Source organism: Coptis chinensis, chromosome 1 (genome assembly GCF_015680905.1).
Source record: "Coptis chinensis isolate HL-2020 chromosome 1, ASM1568090v1, whole genome shotgun sequence".
Taxonomy (NCBI): domain Eukaryota; kingdom Viridiplantae; phylum Streptophyta; class Magnoliopsida; order Ranunculales; family Ranunculaceae; genus Coptis; species Coptis chinensis.
In genome coordinates, this window is record NC_141456.1 from 33,491,311 (window position 1) to 33,511,137 (window position 19,827).

Genomic DNA, 19,827 nt, shown 5'->3' on the forward strand with positions numbered 1-19,827 from the left:
ACTCATAACTTTGGAGTATGATATGCTTGATATGACCTACAATAAGCTAGATCTGTATATAGCTTTTAGTGTGGTTTGGTGTTCTCGTTATGCTATCTTTGATTGTTATAGTTGCAAGTCCACACCCACCAGTTTGAGTCTTAAGTTTCTACTACGGAACCATGGTGTGTGTCGGTTATGTTTGTTGAATTACACCTCTCATCTTTTACAATGCATGTTTTCGGATTCGTTTTCTCCTCTCTGTCCACCTTGGTGTATCAATACATTGCCATTGATTCCAATCAGGGCACCGCTGCACCTCAGTTGTGCACTTGGGTGGGGAGTTTTCATTTGAAAGCGTCACTTTGACGATCGAGACTTTCGAGTCTTCTGTTCTGACCTTCGATCGGATTTTGGTTATTAACCTTCGGAGTCTTTTTGGAGGGACCGGGTTGGAGATCGATATGTGCTTTGAAGGTTTTGATTTGGTGTTAGTTTGGTGGATGTACATCGAACACTCTATGTTTTTTAATGGGCAACAGAAGGAGAAACTATTGGGGTTTGTCTACATGGGTTTATTGTAATTCATCTTTGCTTTAGCTCATGTAATTTCTTCTGGCTTGTTAGATGTTTGTTGTAATCTTTGGTTCAGATCATAAATACAAAAATGGTTTATCAAGGGAAAAAAAGTTATGATTTTAATGGACTGTTTAGTTGTATTGGAAGATCCATAGTGTGAGCTAGCACTGTTACGAGCTTGTGTCAAGCTCTCTAAGTTGGTATTTACGACACTTCCTTTATGTCTTGGTTAGTTAGGTATCTATTGTGCAACTGATGTGTCTGCCTTTGCTTTTGTTGCCTCTCGTTTTCAGACTTATGAGCTTCAGAACACATTTTAAGGAATTGTGGCCCGGTGCCTATGGGTGAGATTATTAATGATGTTAGTTAGCAGTGCATTGCGTCTCTGTCTACCCAATTTTGACTTTAATACTTTGGCTATGAATGTTACCGTCCCCTCAAAACCTCAAAAAAATTTGGCGGAAATTTTCTACAGTAAGATTATTGCTGGCTTGAGAGGGAGCTTGAGTTATCTACTCGTCAGAAAGCAATCATTAGGTACTTGCAGTCGGAATATACAAAAGATTTTTTACTTGTTATTCCGATGGAGGGACTTGGACAATGTATGTTATAGGTTGAGTATCGTGTCATTCTCCGGTACCGTCTTATGATTCCTCAGTACTCTAGCTGATAACGATCTTTTCCTTGTATGGAAAAAGAGCAGACTAGATGCCTTTAGGGACTATGCAACACATTGTAATCATTTTTCTGGATTTAAATATATACTAACATGATCATGTTAGAGATATTTTATGTGATGTTGCAATTTGGAGGGCTGGGGTGCAAGTGAAGAAAAAGGTTCATGCTAACTTTCTCAATGATTCGAATGAATGCAGATCGACACTTCGCCTCGCGGATGCCTTGATTTACAGTTGGTCCGAAGAAAAACATGTATGTGTTGATGTAAATGGAGTCTATCTATTGGTAGGGTTGGAGAATGATGACTTTGTGGTGGGAGACACAGCTAATACAGTAGCGATAGGGAAGATAGATAAGTATGAGGAGGCTTGTAGAGTTAATCGATATTGTTTAATTTATTTCGTTTAGTTTTGACACTTTCAGGTTCTTGCAATTGGTACAACAGTCTGTTGAGTTCTTCAAGAGACTTCAAAAAATGTTATGGGCATCAATGTACCAGCGGATTCTAATGACTTTAATTTGTTATTAGAAAGGTAGTATTTGCTACTCATTAAGGACTTGCGATGCAGCTTATTGCACACCTGTCCTAATTATTTGTAAAACTCGTTATCATTATTAATTAAATTTTTACTAAAAAAAAATATATACAAAATTTTGTGATATTCATTTTTTCAAAGATTAGCAAATATATACCATGTGTTGGTTTTCATTGTCGTCATTTCTTTGTAATGGTAAGTGCCGACACGCGGGGAGGGGGGAATAAGTCCAAAACCGGGCTGACATCATCATCCGTCATCTTTTTTTACTTTAAATTTTGGCTCAAGGACATATTTTCGTTAATAATTTTGGCTCAAGGACAAACTGGGTTGACAATGTAAAATTTTCAAATGAAAATTTAAATTTTCATAGTATTTTTACATGTAAAAATCTCAATTTACATATGTAAAATTAAATTTTCATATGAAAATATAAATTTACATTGTGAAAATATAAATTTACATGCTGACGTTAGCATGTGTTTTTGGACTTAGGGTGAAATTAAAATTTAAGTGGACTTGGGGCGATTTATTTTTGAAAATTGGGCTCTTAGCCAAATTACTTGATATGTAATAATCCGTTGTGACTTCAAAGGTCAATATTTGTTAATGTTGTATTTTGCTATATATTACGAGTGCAAGTCTGGTTTTACCTGAACATTTATACGTGTTCTACATGTTTGCACCTAAATTTACACCAATTTTGGTTACAACATAAGTCCAAAATCGGGCTGACATCATCATCCGTCATCTTTTTTTACTTATAATTTTGGCTCAAGAACACATTTTCGTTAATAATTTTGGCTCAAGGACAAACTGGGTTGACAATGTAAATTTTTCATATGAAAATTTAAATTTTTATAGTATTTTTACATGTAAAAATCTCAATTTACATATGAAAAATTAAATTTACATGTTGACTTCAGCATGTGTTTTTGGACTTAGGGTGAAATTAAAAGTTAAGTGGACTTGAGGCGATTTATTTTTAAAAATTGGGCTCTAAGCCAAATTACTTGATATGTAATAATTCACTACGACTTCAAGGGTCAATATTTGTTAATGTTGTATTTTGCTATATATTACGAGTGCAAGTCTGGTTTTACCTGAACATTTATACGTGTTCTACATGTTTGCACCTAAATTTACACCAATTTTGGTTACAACATAAGTCTAAAACCGCGCTGACGTTATCATCCGTCATCTTTTTTCACTTATAATTTTGGCTCAAGAACACATTTTCGTTAATAATTTTGGCTCAAGGACAAACTGGGTTGACAATGTAAAATTTTCATATCAAAATTTAAATTTTCATAGTATTTTTACATGTAAAAATCCCAATTTACATATGAAAAATTAAATTTACATGCTGACTTCAGCATGTGCTTTTGGACTTAGGGCGAATATTAAAATTTAAGTGGACTTGGGGCGATTTATTTTTGAAAATTGGGCTCTCAGCCAAATTACTTGATATGCAATAATCCGATGCGACTTCAAGGGTCAATATTTGTTCATGTTGTATTTTGCTATATATTACGAGTGCAAGTCTGGTTTTAATTATTTGAACATTTATACGTATTCTACATGTTTGCACCTAAATTTACACCAATTTTGGTTACAACATTTAAATCAATAACGGTTGAGCTTTAGATCTTTATTTTATTTTATTTTATTTTATTTTTGGTTGGCTAGTCCGTTTAAATGATATCAGTAACTCTTTGATACTGGTAGGGTTCGAGTCCCAGACCTTTAATATCATCACCCAAAATTTTTTACCGACTTTACTAGTTGTCTACTACTTTGGATCTCAATATCAGGACTAACAAACCTTCATCGTTGTTGATAAATTGAATTGAACTAGTTGAATGACTGAGTTTAACTGGTTGATAAGCTGCAATTAACAACGCAAGTGCTTTAGTCTATTTTCTATTTAAATTACTTGTTTCATGATGTATTAACGATCTAGCCACCTGAAATTGTTCAACATAGTCCGTGTTTGATAAATAAGGGGAAATGAGGTAGGAAAATAGGGAGGAATTTTTTTCTAAGACTGGATCCAATGGCTCTGCATCCCCTCAAAACTGGTGGGGAGTTGCGGCGGTTTTCTATTTCTATATCCGTATTTAATTCTCTCTATATAGAGAGTATTATTGAGAAATGGAGAGTGCATTCTACACGAGTTGAAATAGCGTGAATTGTAAAAACCCAAATAGCACACCACTTTAAGTAGCACAGAATGTAAAATACAACATCATATGGCGCCATTGGAAAAGGTGTCAAATGGTTTTATTATTATTTTATTTCTTTTCATTCTGTGCTGGGCTGGTTGAAGTGGTATTGAAAACAACGTGGGTTTCAAACCGCGCCAATTCAAGTGGCGTAGGATTTTTCAAACTATTGATTCAACAAAATCTATTTTCTATCCGTATAATACTGTTTTTTTAGGGATAGAGATGGAGATTGCGGAGCCATTGGTCTCGGTCTAAGCCCTAAAGGGACCAAATAAAAAATAAAATTTCTTGACTAAGTGAATTTGTTTTCACCTCAACTATTTTACAATTTTTTTTTTTTTTTGCTAAAGATAAATGTATGAAGAATCAAATAGTATGTTTTAGCTTCCTCAGTTCATTTCCCCCCAAAATCGTAATAGTCTTCGGCCAACCGATCCCTAATCCGTTTTGCAAGAGTTAAGTGGCTAGAATTGCATGATTGAAAACATTGGCTCGACCCGACACACAACGGATGTTAGAAGTTAGAACAACCGTTGAGGCTTGGAAGTCTGTCTTGACCACCAAACTCAGAATGTCTCTGACCACCATTTTGTGGTATTTTGGCTCATGGTCGAAAAATGACAATATACTGAAGAGTATCAAAATGGCACGATATTTTGAAAAACATCAGATAATAATTGATATCAATATCGGAGACTTGAATAGATTCGAAATTTATTACAATTTTCACAACATTTATCTATCTTTTTTTTTGATAGTTCAACATTTATCTATCAAAAAACATCAGTGATGGATGCTGCATGACTGATCAATATGTAGTTGTGTTTTTACGTTTTAGTTCTTTTTGAAGTTTTCCATTTGGGCATATACCGATATTCTGGTAAGTTGGCGAAATATAACGCCCACTCCAAGTCAGCGTGGTGAGTGGGTGACCACTCTGCACTGCAACTCCAGAGTCCAGTTAACTATCCTTTCCTTTTCAAAGTACAAAAAATATGTAATAAAATTTCATTATTAAAATAAACAAAATTACAAAAAGCAAGAAATTAGAAAATTATTGAAAGAGAAAGGAGAGAAAGAGAAAAGAGAGAGTAACATCACAGCCTTCTCCTTGTTTGTACGCTAAAAATCACACCCTCCAAGAACAATTTTCACAGTCCCTCTCTAAGTAGAGTATCTCTACGTTCTACTCTCTCTGCGCTACTCTATTTTTAGATTAAAAAAACTCTCTCTCATCAGATAGGCTTTTAACTTGTTGGAGAGAACTAGAGTTTCACCACTGAAACAACTGTGATCTATCTCTTTCTACAAAAACTACTATGGAAGAAATGTACGGTCTTCATTCATCGTTAAATTACAGTGATCAACAGCATCCTTCAATATTACAAGGAAACATGGTGATTCCATCAGATTATCATCAGCAAAGTTTATTAACTACTTCATCATCTTTTCGTGATCGGATTCCCATGATCTTTGGATCCGATCACCATCATTATCAACAACAGCATCATCATAATTTGCTTACAGCAGCTGCTTCTGCTGCCTTATCTGAAACTACTACTTCGATGACTGGTCCTGGAATTCATGAAGCTGGTGATGTTATGAGTTGTATGAAAGCTAAAATTGTTTCACATCCTCGTTATCCTTCTTTACTTGAAGCTTACATCGACTGCCAGAAGGTAATAAAACACTGTTTCGAAATGGATAAAAAAGATAAAAAGGAAAAAGTCTTATATTTGGGTTTAAAGAAGGAACAAAAAGACGCAGGTTTTACGGAGAAATACTGGGAAGGTCGTATAATTTACTGTGGACTTCATTTCTTGCTTTATGGTTTCTTTTTTGATCTTTGAGTTTTCAAGCCTTCACGTAAACCATTCTTCTCTTGGTTTCTTTGATTTTTTAAACTTGCATTTGCAGAAAATAGTAAAGTTTCCATCCGCGATTTCTTGCTGATCATCGAACAGTTTTTGTTTACCATCGTTGAAAATTCTTTCACTTAACTCTTCTACAAAAAAAAAAAAATACTTGTGAATTATTATCTTAGAAAACAAAACTTCATATCCAGAAGCACTTTCTCTTTTATCTCTCTATCAACCATCACCAAAGACTCAAATATTACATGTTTACTACTGTTTCAGGTTGGAGCACCACCGGAGATAGCAGGTTTGTTAGAAGAAATTAGGGGAGAAAACAGCTTGTACAAAAGAAACGCTGTTTCAACTCGTTTAGGCTCTGATCCTGAGCTGGATGATTTCATGGTCTCTCTTTCACTTCACAATCTTTACTACTCTTACAGGAGACTGTTTATCTTCCATGATCTTCAGTGTTAACATTCATTTTTTTTTTTTTTTTTTTTGGCAGGAAAGTTATTGTGATATACTAGTGAAGTATAAATCCGATCTAGCTAGACCATTTGATGAAGCAACTGCTTTCCTGAACAAGATTGAATTGCAACTCTCTAATCTCTGCACTAAAGCACCTTCTAGAACCTGCCTTTCCGGTTTCTCTCTCTCTTACTCACTCTCTATTTAATATTATATCATAATCTTAATATTTTATTTTTAATATGTTTTTTGATTATTGTGCTAAGTTGCTTATGTTTCTCTTTTCTTTATTCTTCACTTGTTTTGCTATAAATCTTCTGATTCCGAGACTTAAAATCTGGATATCAGTTCCCACATTTAGTTATTTTGGCGCACATTAGCACGAGGACTCGAATCTTTCTGAACAATAAGCCCCACATTTTGAAACTTCAGTTTAACATAGAGAAATAACTCAAAGAAAAACCCTAAAGATGAAAGAGACACTCGCTTATCATAGAAAAAAGGACTGTTTGTTCTTGGGAATGTTTTGTTTTTGCTAGGGTTGGGAATACTAACTGTAAACACACATCCGATCTTTAACAGCATACACTAGAACTAGAGTAGTAATGGTATCAAGGTTAGGTTTACTGCAGTCATGGACCTTGTAACAGTAGTTTCCTACTCCTTTTAGTTCTTAGTTATCTTGCTTTCTTTGATATTTTAATTGTTCCACTTGTCTCGTTTTCTGTTTTCTGTTTTTTGTGTTCTTTTTCTCTGTCTTTGATAATTGTGGGTGCTGCTTACAAGTTACAACCCTTTTTAATTTTTTTATATTCTGATTTTGACATTTCAGTGGTTAGTGAAATTGCATTTCAGTTTTCTCCCGGCCTTGAATAATCCGCTTTTGTTTGAGTCTTCATTTTGCCTTGAGCTAATCTTTGCACAATGACTCCTATGGATCTTCATACTGCAAAGGCTAGTCTTCACACACAGTTTGGGCATCAGTGATGTGGACGTCTTTTTCATATTAAAGGGTCATAGTTTTGAACTTTTAATTAGTCTAGTTAGAGGTCATTCGACCATTAATCTAATAGTATTGGAGTCTTATACACTACATGAGAAGTTGGGAACCTACCTACAAGTCATTATGTATGACGACACTTCTTATTTATTTACATGTGTGTACTGTTCTTGTCATGTTTGAGTTTTGAAGTAAAAATTAATTATTAATATCATATTGGTTTGTTGATTAATTAATTGAATCATGCATGAGGTTTATGATTCTTTCTGAGTTCATTATGAATGTTTCTCATTTTTTTATTTTGGATTTCACTGCGGTTTAGTGGATCCCATATATTGAAGATTGTAATTGGTGTAAGATTCATTAACGCTTAAGTTGTTTTTCTGGTGAAATTGAACATGCATTACATATATATGATATATTAGCTTTCTCTTTGCCACAACATCTCATAGAAAGAAAAATAAAATAAAATAGAAAACTTCTTTTAGGGTACAACACAATAGCATTGAAATATTAAGTTACGTAGAAATGTGTTGTGATATACTGATAAATATATAAGTTCTAAAGAGTGTATTTTATTTTCATTTTATTATGTTAATTTCTGTCTGCGTGCACAATTGTGAAGGTATTGTAAAGGCCTATGATGATATTTTACAGCTTCGAAAAGTAGTCAATCCTTGTTAGTAAAGTGAAAAAATATGAATGGATAGTTAATATTCTATATTAATGATAGCCATGATATGTACTGGTGTTTTGGGTTTTATGAAAGTGCTTCAAGTTCCAACAGTGCATGCCTAGTTTGAGAAATTAAAATACTCCTTTGGGGAGTTCAAGGACTGAGTGCCATCCAAAGATGAACCAAGAACATCTAAAGATCCTCTCTTGACCCAGTGAAAGATATCTCTGGCATTAGTTATTATGGGCTATCTGTCTTGAGGATTAAAATAGAACCTGAACTCAGCTAACCTTTTCTTCTCCTTAATCGTCCTCATCTATAATAGTTAAACTCCTGAAAGAATCTTGGAATGAACACGTGAATTTGTGAGACAACCAAGTACGTTAAGCCACTAGTTATAGCTATTTCCCCCTAATAATCCTTGTTGGGCTGCGTTGGCTTTACTGAGCTTGTCTTCCATTCCTTTTCTGTTTGTACTGTGATATCACTATTGATATCCTATTAAAGCTGTGCAAAAGTATTAAACAAGAGGTAATGAAATTAAGTAATGAACGAAGTACACATACTGCATGATTTCCAACCTTATTTTATTTCTCTAATGAGACCATTATATGAGTATATTATATAGGCATGTGTTGTGCATCTCTTTTGGAGAAGGCTGCTGCTAGCTCTTGTACCTTATTTGGATGAGACGGTTCTGGAGGTTTTGGGGTTTGCACATAGATAACTTCCCAGGTAGAGAGATGCTAAGTTAAGTCCTATAAAAAAAAAATATGCTAAATTAAGTATAGGAAGGTCAAATGTGTTCAAATATGAATTATATAATTTCAAAAGTATTATATCAGGTGTATAGTTGCTAAGCAGAGATGTGGATGCTCAACTTTTATTCTTCTTGTCTGAAATTACTGAGTAACATTTTAGTGTCGTTGCTGTTCTTTTGAGTTTGCTTTGGCTTCCTTTTCTTTCGTCTCATGCTCAAGTGGTTTTTATAAATTATATAATCCTTTCATTAAGATGCCTTAGCATGCTTCCAATGTGGATTTCCATGTGGATATGCTACCTGTATAGATTCAAATGGTTGATTAGCTGGGGTAGCAGAAGTATCATCGATGTGACATTCTTTAGATTAAAACACAATCATATCAGGTGCCTCTCTGTTACGCCCATTCTTATTGAGCTTTTGTGACAGTATCCTCTTTTATTTTGAATTTGTACCTGACCATTTTTTTCTGGAGACCTCATGCTAGTGTTCTTTGCTATATTTATCTGTCAAGCTTCAAATAGCTATTATACTTTAACTGATTACGTGCTTTGTGGATGTGTCATGAATTATTATCTTTTAGATAACTTACAAAATTTTGGTTCTGTGTACTCTTACTTTCTGGTAGATTGATCACATCCCATATAAAATAGTGGAAAGCATACATAAGATTCATTTTAGTAGTTCCATCATATGATGTGCTAAAACACTGACAAGGCACTATGTCAATTTGTTCTACTTTCTTACTGTTAGAGGGAAAAAAAGTTTAATTTTCAGTTGATTGGCATTGTAAGATGGAAGACTTGAAGGTGTCCAGTGGCTTACTGGTCAAGCCTTGGGAGGTTGAGCCTAAGGTCTTGGGATCAAATCCTATCTTAGGCGGGAATAGGAGGATTTAAGGGTTTAGCTAGGGGAATAACGTTGCGACTATCCAAAAAAGTTTAAAAAGAATTGGATATAGGAAATCTAAAACCTAAAGCTACTGTTTGCGAAATCATGAGAAGAAAGCTTATTCTTGTTGAATATATCCATTTATGGTGTGGGGAAAATTTAGGAAAGTGTATGAACTAGAGAACAATGACAATGTGTAGTCACTGTTACAAATTTTAACTCAGAAAAAGGAGAAACTAGTTCTAGCTTGTGTAAACTACTGTATGTTGGCAGTCAATTTGTTACTAATAGATGAATATGAGTATAGAGTACATGAAAGAAGTGCAAACCAAATTGTGTTTTAAATATACTTCCAAACATCAATTACACGTGATGTTGTATGTAGAGGTTTTAGCGATTTCTGCTTGGAATTAGGGTTCAATTGAATAGTAGTGTTCTTTTTCAGTTGGAAATGATAATAGGCCATTCTTCTGCTACTGACTAGGGAAAAACTACCGATGTTAGATGTCTTGTTCAAGATTTTATTTTCCATTCTTTGATCCAGTTTTATTGAACTTTGTAGAGATATAGGAAAATATCTTAAATGATTGAGATCTGCTTACAGAGGTATGCCAATTCTACAATAAAGGCATTGATTCCCTCTTTATAGCCAATGCAGCCTTTTAATGCAGAGAAAAACTATTGCATGTAACATCCTGCTGCTAGATGCTCAAATGACATTTTAATGGAAGTTTAGTTCACTTCTTGCGTTATTCCTTTATGCAGTAGTGCAGTACCATGCTTTTGAAGTTATTTATTTGTTGTGGATTTCAGTTTTTACAGTACTGCAAAGGTTTTATAAGTGGTTAACAATATGTTGTTGAGAATGAGTTGATGAATATAGAAAATATTATAAAACTTTTTATTCCTTGTTTATCAAATTAAAAAAAAATGAAAATCTACTCATTAGCTTTTTGAATGTTTTCTCGAGTTTCTCCTGATAATTCATGGTTGGCTGTGTTCAGCTTGAGACTTTGAGCTCATCCATCACTTGGTATCCTGGGGTTCTAATGGGGCCTGGGTTTTAGTGGGACTTTTGCATATTGTGAGGGGCTAATTAAGGAAATGAATGTTTCTGTGATTTGGTTACGGTCAGAAGACACTAGATCATATGGACTCCCGCATATTTAGCTGGTTTCTGCAGCTTTTTTAAGCGTTTTATTGTCCTCTGCGTATGTCGCCTCATTTAACTCTTTAGCCCACACGGACACTCACTGCTGACTCTAAGTCGTCGCTATACTGCCGTTGATATTAATGCTTATCCACCAGTTTAACAGTCTTTTTTTGTTTGAATACAATACCAAACATTTTCCTTGTCTTTTTCCTATGCATAATGCATCTAGGATCATGTTGGTCTTCCTTCATGTAACACCCGGACATTCATCTCTTGGCCAGTTGGCCAGCATAAAAAATTGATAATGGGTTTTTGTTATGGGACATGGTTCGTTTTTGTGCTAGTTCTTTGCTTTAGATAAGACAAAATTGATGTTTGGATCCAGCCTTTTTTTGTTTTTTTTGTAGCTAATATGTATGAAAAAATGGAGATAATTGTGTTCGTTGTTCTGAGTTTGATTGATATTAAACTGTTGAATGCATTAGTAATTTATGATTAGAACTGAAATGTTAGAATTAATTGAGTTAGAAACAATTTGAGCTGCTTTGGGTTGATCGCGTGTAGTAGTGTTACTAGTCTAAACATTTTCTTTTATCACTAGTGATCAACAAACCAAATGCTTGTGCGGCTTTCTCAAGATTGGTCATTTTCCTATGAGGTAAACCTTACTAGATATAGAACTTGTTTGATAAATGGACCGAGATTGTGCTGATTGATGCAGACGTTGAGGGCACAGAAATACCATTTATTTTCTTTAGATAAACATTAAAAAATTGAAAAAATAAGTATTTCTCTTTTTCCGTCAGCATTAAAATCACAAAAAGCTTTGAAAGTAGTGGGACCAGCTGAAGCTAATGGAAACCCATATTTTCCAGATAAAACTAAACCGCTGGACCCATGAGTCACACGTGAGTCACACCAATTGATTGGGGTTTTTGAGTAATTTCGTGGAGGTACCTTTCATTAGTATCTGACTCGTTTCTGCCTACGCCTGAGATTCGGCTGCGTGCCTTGCGGGTTACCCAGGCAATGATACCTTTAAGCCCATCACCTTTTGATTGTGCTGCAACGTACAGTCTCTCATAGTCACATTTACTGACACTGAAACGACATAACGAACCCCCGAGTCTCATGTCATCTGCTTTATATCTTGTCAACCTAAAAGAATTCTTGTCTGCATTTTCTTTTCTAGAGACTGATGGTCAAATCCAGTTTTTACGGTCCCCTAGGTTTATTCATTGGTCTGTTTGTGATGTGGGTCCCATACTAATATTATTACTCACCTTGTCTTTTTTAGTTTGACTATATTGCATTGGGTCTCTTCTTGGTGTTGGGTTAATTCAAGACGTGAGGGTGTGTTTGTATTTAGAAGTTCAAGGTTTTATCACTGGCAAGTTCTATAGGAGAGGGTGTGCTTGTTTTGGTTTTAATAGCGGACGTGGACTGCCATGTACATTGGGACTTGTAGTTAAGGTTGCAGACTAATTTGTGGTATAGGACCTGCCTCATTCTTGCGCTGCTCCTAGCATGTTCACTGAGAGTTAGTACACATAAAAGCCTAGTCAGAATTGTGTTGTATACGGTCAAAATAAGCTATTTGAGCGTGTGATGACAATGTATTTAAGACCTGTCCTTTTCTTATTCCTTTTTGTTGGACAAAGATAGACAATGTATTGCACAATCCAACCACATTAAGTTGTTAAAAATCACTTCGATAGATATGGTTATCTGTTCCAAAGTTCTAGTAACTTAAATTTCTCTATCTTTTTTTTCTCATAATGGCAATAATCTAAGTAGTGGACCTGAGAAATTTAGAATAGCTGGTTAGCTGCTTAAGCACCTGGCCTGTTGTCGGTTGGGCCTTTGCACGAATCACCGACCCATATCGAAACTCACTAGCAGCGGGAATAATTACTTGAGCTCTTCAGGGCTAGTGACATTTGCTTCAGTGCTTGTTATCCCTTGGCCATGTTGACATCACCCCCAGCTTGGAAGAGCTTGCCTGCAAGCTTAGAGGGTGGGAATTCGAAAACAACTAGCCAGCCTTGGAGTTTACCACTTGAAAGGATTGTTGCACTCTAAATGAGTAACCCACAGCCCCATATTCGGTAATTACAAGCAGAATGAGTTTGCTGTGGGTCGGGTTAATTCAAGAAGTGCAAATAGCCCTGCTTGAAAGAACTCCGAGTTGGGAGCCAGGGCTAGTGAAATGAACCCATGTTGGGTATGTTGAAAGTGGGCTCAGTGGGCTTCCATGGCCCCTAAGAAGAGTTGAGTTGTACATAATCATCTATACCCCTACGAGGCTAAGACATGCACTTCTTAGATTTTATTTGTAAGAGAGCACATTGCTGGATGATAGTTCCCATTTAAATCTACTGTTTTTTCGTTTTAAACTTTATGATTGCTCCTCCTTTTTAAATATCTCCTGCATTTCGCTTCAACATGTAGTATTCATTCATATATAACTAACATAGATTTTTCTTTTCAAATGAAGGTATATGGATTTAAATGTTTCAGTTCACTCTACTTTGTTATGTCAACATTTTATGATTAATTTTTCAACATTGAAGCTTACGCATTTACATGGTTGAAATTTTTTGGTTTCACAAACAACCTACAGTTTGATTGTGAGAACTTCTTCTGTCAGCATTATTGCACACCTGAGACCTTGTGCTTGTTGAGTTACTGGCATCGTCCTCACTTGAAATTATCGATAATTAAAGAGGCATGGGATTTTATTCAAAAAAGCGTTGGCTACTAGTGAAGGATATTATATACCTTGATATATCCTTGTGATGGATTCCATTTGTAGTTGATGATGGACTATAAATTACCTCAATTCATCTTACAACCACATAAACTTTGTCTTTATTATTTCATTAGTGTACGTTATGTATATACTTTCACTTGTAAATGTTCTAATGAATAATGACTAACGAGACTCCTGACGGTTTGTTGGTATTATTATATGGTGAATGTGTTACATATTTTTTAGTTTTGTTTCTAATATAATTTTATGCATATATATTGTCAGATGAAGCCATTGGATCATCTGAGGATGACTTCAGCGGTGGAGAGGCTGAGATTCCAGAGATTCATCCTAGAAGTGAAGACCGAGATCTCAAGGATAAGCTCTTGCGTAAATATAGTGGTTATATAAGTAGTTTGAAGCAGGAGTTTTCAAAGAAAAAAAAGAAGGGAAAGCTACCGAAAGAAGCAAGGCAAACTCTTCTCGAGTGGTGGAACATGCACTACAAATGGCCATACCCTACGGTAAATACCTTCTGTCTCATATATGGTGGGATATAGGGAGATCTAGTTATAGGTATAACTTTGGCCCAAATTGACCTATATGTGAACTAGATGTAGCTCGTGTCTATTGGCACTACTGTGAAAGGAGTTTGTTCTAAGCAAATGTGTCAATACCAAATTTGAGTCTTTGCTCTCTGCAATTCAATATCATGAGTTGTTATTATCTATGCTAACTAGGTGAAACCCTTTAGCAAAGATGTGATCAACACTTCATTCTATTTGCTTTGCCTGTGACGTTCCCGCCGTGAGGAATTCTTGAAGATACTACGTGTGCTTTTGTTGCGTTTTACATCCCTCTGCTTAACTGTGTCAAGAGTCAAGACATTCTAAACAATGTCTTTTCCGACTTCCAACGTAGCTTTGCAATGTAACAACTTTAGTTAGGATTTTTAGATGAAAGGTTGAATGAGTAAAGCTGCGTGCAGGTTATTTCAATGTGGTAACCTTGTGAATTAATATCTTGACAACAGTTCTGGGTAGTCTCACTCCATGTCGTGCTCTTTTAAGTTATTCAGTTCCGTGTGCATCCAAAAACATCTCTGTGAGAAAATGAACGAGGTAGCTAGGGTAGTTGCGTTTCAACGCGCTCCTGTGCTTTTTTACCACTGTTTAGAATAAGCAAAGTATCCCTTGAAGGATCTCAGAACGATCTTCACAAAATTGTGTTCTGGTTCTCATTCTTAATTGCGCCTCAAACATGCTTTGGTTTGTTTTTAAAATTAAATTTGTATACATTAATACATATCCATCACTGTTGATGAATCTCTAATGCCATAAGTTTGTATTTATATTCCTAGCATGTGTCAACTTTTAACAACCTTTATGGTCTCATATGCTGCTTATCCTAATCCCTGCAGGAAGCTGATAAGATTGCATTGGCTGAATCCACGGGTCTAGACCAGAAACAGATAAACAATTGGTTCATAAATCAGCGGAAGCGCCATTGGAAACCTTCTGAGAACATGCAGTTTGCTGTTATGGATAGTCTTTCTGCACCTTTTTTTATAGATGACTGAAGTGAATAACGATCCTAGATTCGTTATGTGTATTCTAAAAGGTAACCTTGTTGATACCGATCAATGCTTACATAGCTAAATTGTCCAATTTATCTAATTTTTCCTTTCTACGCATTATACTTGTATCTTTTCGTGTCTGACTGTCTTTCCATGTCTCTGTGTGGGTGGGGGTGGGGTAACCTTGTTGATACCGATCAATGCTTACATAGCTAAATTGTCCAATTTATCTAAGTTTTCCTTCTCCGCATTACACGTGTATCTTTTCGTGTCTGACTGTGTCTTTTTTTTTGGGGGTGGGGGGAGGGGGCTCCTTGGTATCCCTGAACATTTCGGAAAAGTATGCTTGTACTAATCTAACTTTAAACTAGGGTGGCTGATGGCTTTGGTCATCTCAGGATGTTGGTATAATTGGAACTTTGATTCCATTTCGAAACTACAAAATTGCGAGGTTTTTGCAACTTCTTTGAAAGAGATATTGACGATGGGACCAGCTACGAAGACAACCAGTACCCTTGATTCTTCTTATATGGTTTTAATCTTACTAGAAACCTTTGGCTACACTTGAAAGCATGTAAAAAGAATTTAGTCAATACCTGGCAGCTGTGGTGGCAGGAATGACTAAACCCGTTGGTCCGGACCCATGTTCAAATGGAGTTCGGCGATAAATTTTTCTTGATAAAAAGTTTGAGTACATAACTACATATGTTTTCTTTGGAATTACGTACTCTGGATTGGTGAATTATCTTTTATACATTTTATCAATCGGGAAATCCTGCGTGGTGTAGATAGGAGGGGGTGTAGGATTCAGATTTCCTGCCATTGCGTGGGGGATTTGGAAAATGGTATTGTTGAACTGTATTTGGTCAGCTGTTGTGACTGTCCCAGTCGAGTATAGTTTCAGATATATCGGTGTTTTAGAGAAAATTAGACATCTGCTAAAATGTTGGGTATTAATAACTTGGACTTTGCTTGGGGCTGGCAAAGGAGGCGAGCAGTTCTTGATTTAAATATTTTGGGCTTCTAATGTATGGGATTTGGCCGCGAGTTGTGTTCATAAAGGAATAAAGGTTCTCCCTCTTTAAAGTTAAAATCATGTCAGAAATCTCATTTCATTGAACCAAACACAGCCTTTACCTTGTTCAAACCAATATAATCCGTGTGAATGGGCACCTTGCAACTCTTTAATGAGCTTCAAACCAATATAATCCGTGTGAATGGGCACCTTGCAACTCTTTAATGAGCTAGATTGCTGAAGCTTTGCAGTTGCATGGCTCGACTGAAAGAGGTTTTCCGTTACACTATCTTCTTTTAACCTTTTTGCTAACTAATCCACGAGACAATTGATCATCATTGCTGAAAAGCCAAAGGAACAAAACAGAAGAAAAGGCAAATAATGGTCCGAGGATCTAGAAATAAGGTTGAATGTCGGTACAAAGAGACAGGAATTTCAGCACATATATGGGCATTCTTTCGTTTTTGTTAAAATTCAATGAGGAGAAATTATCACCATTTTTTTTTTGCTAAAATGTAATAGTGTATATAACAAAAAGAAAAAGTTACCATTAAATCAGGTGAGAGACTCTTATAGCCCCTCCAACATTACAATGTACCGACAAAAAGAAAAAGTTACCATTAAATCAAGTGAAGTGTTGGTTCTCCATACTACGTAGGAAGTCTGGTCTGTCAGGCCACCATTGTTGTTGTCCTTTCGCTAAAGTTGCTCTTCTTTTGGCATATTTATTTGCTCCGAAATTCACTTCTCTCCATGTACTAGTGAGAATGATGGTTGCTTTGGTCTTGAGTCTATTCCATTATGCTTTGCATCTCCAATGTACCTTATTTGCCTGGAAGGCTTGAACTGCAGCTTTCGACTTTGATTCTACCACAATTCGATCCCACCCCAACTCGATAGCCTTCGTAACACCTTCAACAATTGCAACTGTTTCAGCCACATAGTTGGTTGTAATCTCGAGGCCTCCTATGAGTGTTCCTATCACCTGGCCTGTGTGAATTCTGAGAGTCACTCCCCAGCCAACATCCCCTAGATTTCTCCTAGCACAACCATCTGTGTTCGCCTTAATTTAAAAAACCTTGCGGAGGAGAAGACCAATAACATTCCATAATCCTAGGTGCTCTTCTGAGTTTATTTTGTAAACCCTGAGTGTGTAAAGTGGCAAGTTCATGAGATGTGTTGTCCATAGTTCCAATTGATTGCATGTAGGCTTCTAGAATTGCTTTTTTGATTTGTGCTCTTACATAGCTGTCCTTGACCTGCACTTCATCATATAGTCTCTTGTTTCTTGGTTTCCAGATGTGTACTAGGCACGTGATGGCTGCTGCAGACCATATATCTCTTGTTAGCGGGCTTCTCTTCTTGCAAACATTGAAAACATCATTCCTTGAGTGAATTGTTCCTTGAATGTATAAGCTCCGTTTGAGATACTCCCAATGTTTATGTGCAAAACTACAATCAAAGAATAGATGTTTTTGAGTCTCTTCATATTGCTTGCACATGCAACAAATGGACGCCCAGCTGAATTTCCTTGCCTTTAGCTTATCATCAGTGTGCATCACTCCTCAAAGAACTTTCCATCCGATTCCTTGAACACTAGGGTGAAGCATGGACTTCCATAAGAAGGAATACCAGTTCACTTTTATTTCTTTCTTCCGGGTAGCTTCATATGTAGTAGAGACTGAAAATAGCCCATCTGTGGCTGGCATCCAGATTCGGGTATCCTCTTGTGTAGAATTAGGTTGTTGTAAGTTCAAGTTCACTCCCACCTTGTTCAGAATTTCTGTGAACTCAGCGGTGAATTCCTAGTGATCATTTATGATACATTCACTCAACTTGGAGCCGCATTGCCTCTAGAAATCGTTCTGCATAGGGATTAGATCACAGAGAGTATCTAAACCTGTCTAATTGTCTTTCCAGATGCTGATGTCTTTGCCTGTGCCAATGGTCCAACTAGTATGCGTCTTGGCTTCCTCGAGTGCCCACTTCATACCAGATCAAATGGATGATTTCTTGTACTTTGTCCATTCACTATTTCTTCCCCCATATTTCCCTCTCATAAAGCATGCCCAGTCACTGTTGTCGTTTACCATACACCAAGCCATTTTTAGTAGCATCGAGAGATTTATATCTTTGAGTCTCCTTACTCCTAATCCACCTTATTCTTTCGGCTTGCATGTCTTTTTCCAGTTTAATGTCATGAACTTCTGTACTGAGTGGTTGCTAGTCAAATAAAATTTCTGATGATCTTTTCACTCCTTGATTGTAGCAGTTGGCCATTTATAGATTGCCATATTATGAATAGGTATGCTATTCAGCACATGCTTTGCCAACACCACTCTACCTTGAAAAGATAACAATTTGCCGGCCCAGCTTGATGCTTATCTACCAATGGAGCCAAAGCTTGTTAGTAATTCTGCCAATAATGAGTGGTACACCGAGGTATTTTTCAGGTAATGCTCCTTCTTGAATCCCAAGTAACTTGATAGTGGCATTTCTTTTTGTGGGAGTCATGGGGCTCAGGAATATCTTGCATTTTTCCTTGCTTATGTACTGCCCATCTGAATTATGATCTCTCTCAAGAAGATGAAGTAAGTGTTTGAGACATCTTTTGTTCGCATTGCAAAATAAAAAAATATCATCCGCAAACATGAGGAGAGAAAGGCTTGTGTAGTTTGCATTTATGATCATCTTTTGGATTCTCCTCTGAGTTACAAGCCATTCCATTCCTTTACTGAGGCAGTCCTCAGCAAAAACGAAGAGAAGTGGTGAAAGTGGGTCTCCCTGCCAGAGCCCCCTACTAGCTGTAAAGAAACCTTTTGGCCCTCCGTTGATCATCACTGAGACATTGTTGTTTGAAATTGCTTCTTGTACCCAAGATATCCATGTGTGAGAGAATCCAAATCTTGATAAAACTGCCCAAAGAAATTTCCAATCAAGAGTGTCAAAAGCCTGGGAAATATCTAGTTTGAGAGTTATGTTCCCTCCATGTCTTTTGACTTTCAACTCATTAATCATTTCTGACGCCAATCCAATTGCTTCATGAGAAATTCTGTTCGAGATGAAACCATATTGTTCCTTTGAAACTATCCGTGTGGCAACTGGAGCCAGTCTTGAAGCTAGGATCTTAGTGATAACTTTATAGGAGAAGTTGGAGAGGCAAATAGGTCGGAATTTCTTCAACTGGTTTGTATTCTTTTCTTTTGGTATCAAAACTATAAAGTTTGAGTTGAAACTTGAGGGTAGTCTCCTCTTAAAGTCTAATGAAGAAGTATCTCACAGTTCTGACTACATCTCTTCCAATAATATTCCTAAAATAGATAATCTGGTTTCCCATCTTTTGTTTTTTTCTATATCAGATGTAGTACATGCAAAGACTACTTGTATTATGAACTCAGTTCCTACTTGCATAATCACATGTCTTCCCTCCCAAAAGATCAGTAAAGTTCAGCACCTGCCAGCGTGACACTTAACGTATCCACATCAGACAAACACCCTACGTCGATTTGTTGAGAGTGACACGATTAAGCTTTTAAGAAAAGTCTTAAGCTATACCTCACTACACAACTGAGACATCTAATCTGATTCCCTTCCCTGAGATTTCAGAGTTTCTATGTATATACATTATTGCACTGCATAATCATAAAGCTCACTCCAAGGAACTCCCTTGTCTCTCTGGC

The 19,827-nt window shown here is 36.3% G+C and overlaps 1 protein-coding gene across 1 annotated transcript; it reads left to right on the top strand.

The window, feature by feature from the left end:
- The first annotated feature begins 5,010 nt into the window (after window positions 1–5,010).
- KNAT6 (homeobox protein knotted-1-like 6) lies at window positions 5,011–15,249 on the top strand. Its single transcript, XM_086599081.1, has 5 exons — window positions 5,011–5,679; window positions 6,139–6,258; window positions 6,362–6,500; window positions 13,842–14,080; window positions 14,977–15,249. Exons 1-5 carry the CDS (start codon window positions 5,320–5,322, stop codon window positions 15,133–15,135), a joined length of 1,017 nt encoding a protein of 338 aa, XP_086455207.1. The 5' UTR covers window positions 5,011–5,319; the 3' UTR covers window positions 15,136–15,249.
- The last annotated feature ends 4,578 nt before the right edge of the window (window positions 15,250–19,827 follow it).

Excerpts from the sequence above, each read along its gene's own strand:
- KNAT6 (XM_086599081.1), top strand. The coding sequence starts at position 5,320 with ATGGAAGAAATGTACGGTCTTCATTCATCGTTAAATTACAGTGATCAA. Across the intron at positions 5,680-6,138 it reads CTTACATCGACTGCCAGAAG|GTTGGAGCACCACCGGAGAT; the intron begins GTAATAAAACAC and ends CTACTGTTTCAG. Across the intron at positions 6,501-13,841 it reads TTCTAGAACCTGCCTTTCCG|ATGAAGCCATTGGATCATCT; the intron begins GTTTCTCTCTCT and ends ATATATTGTCAG.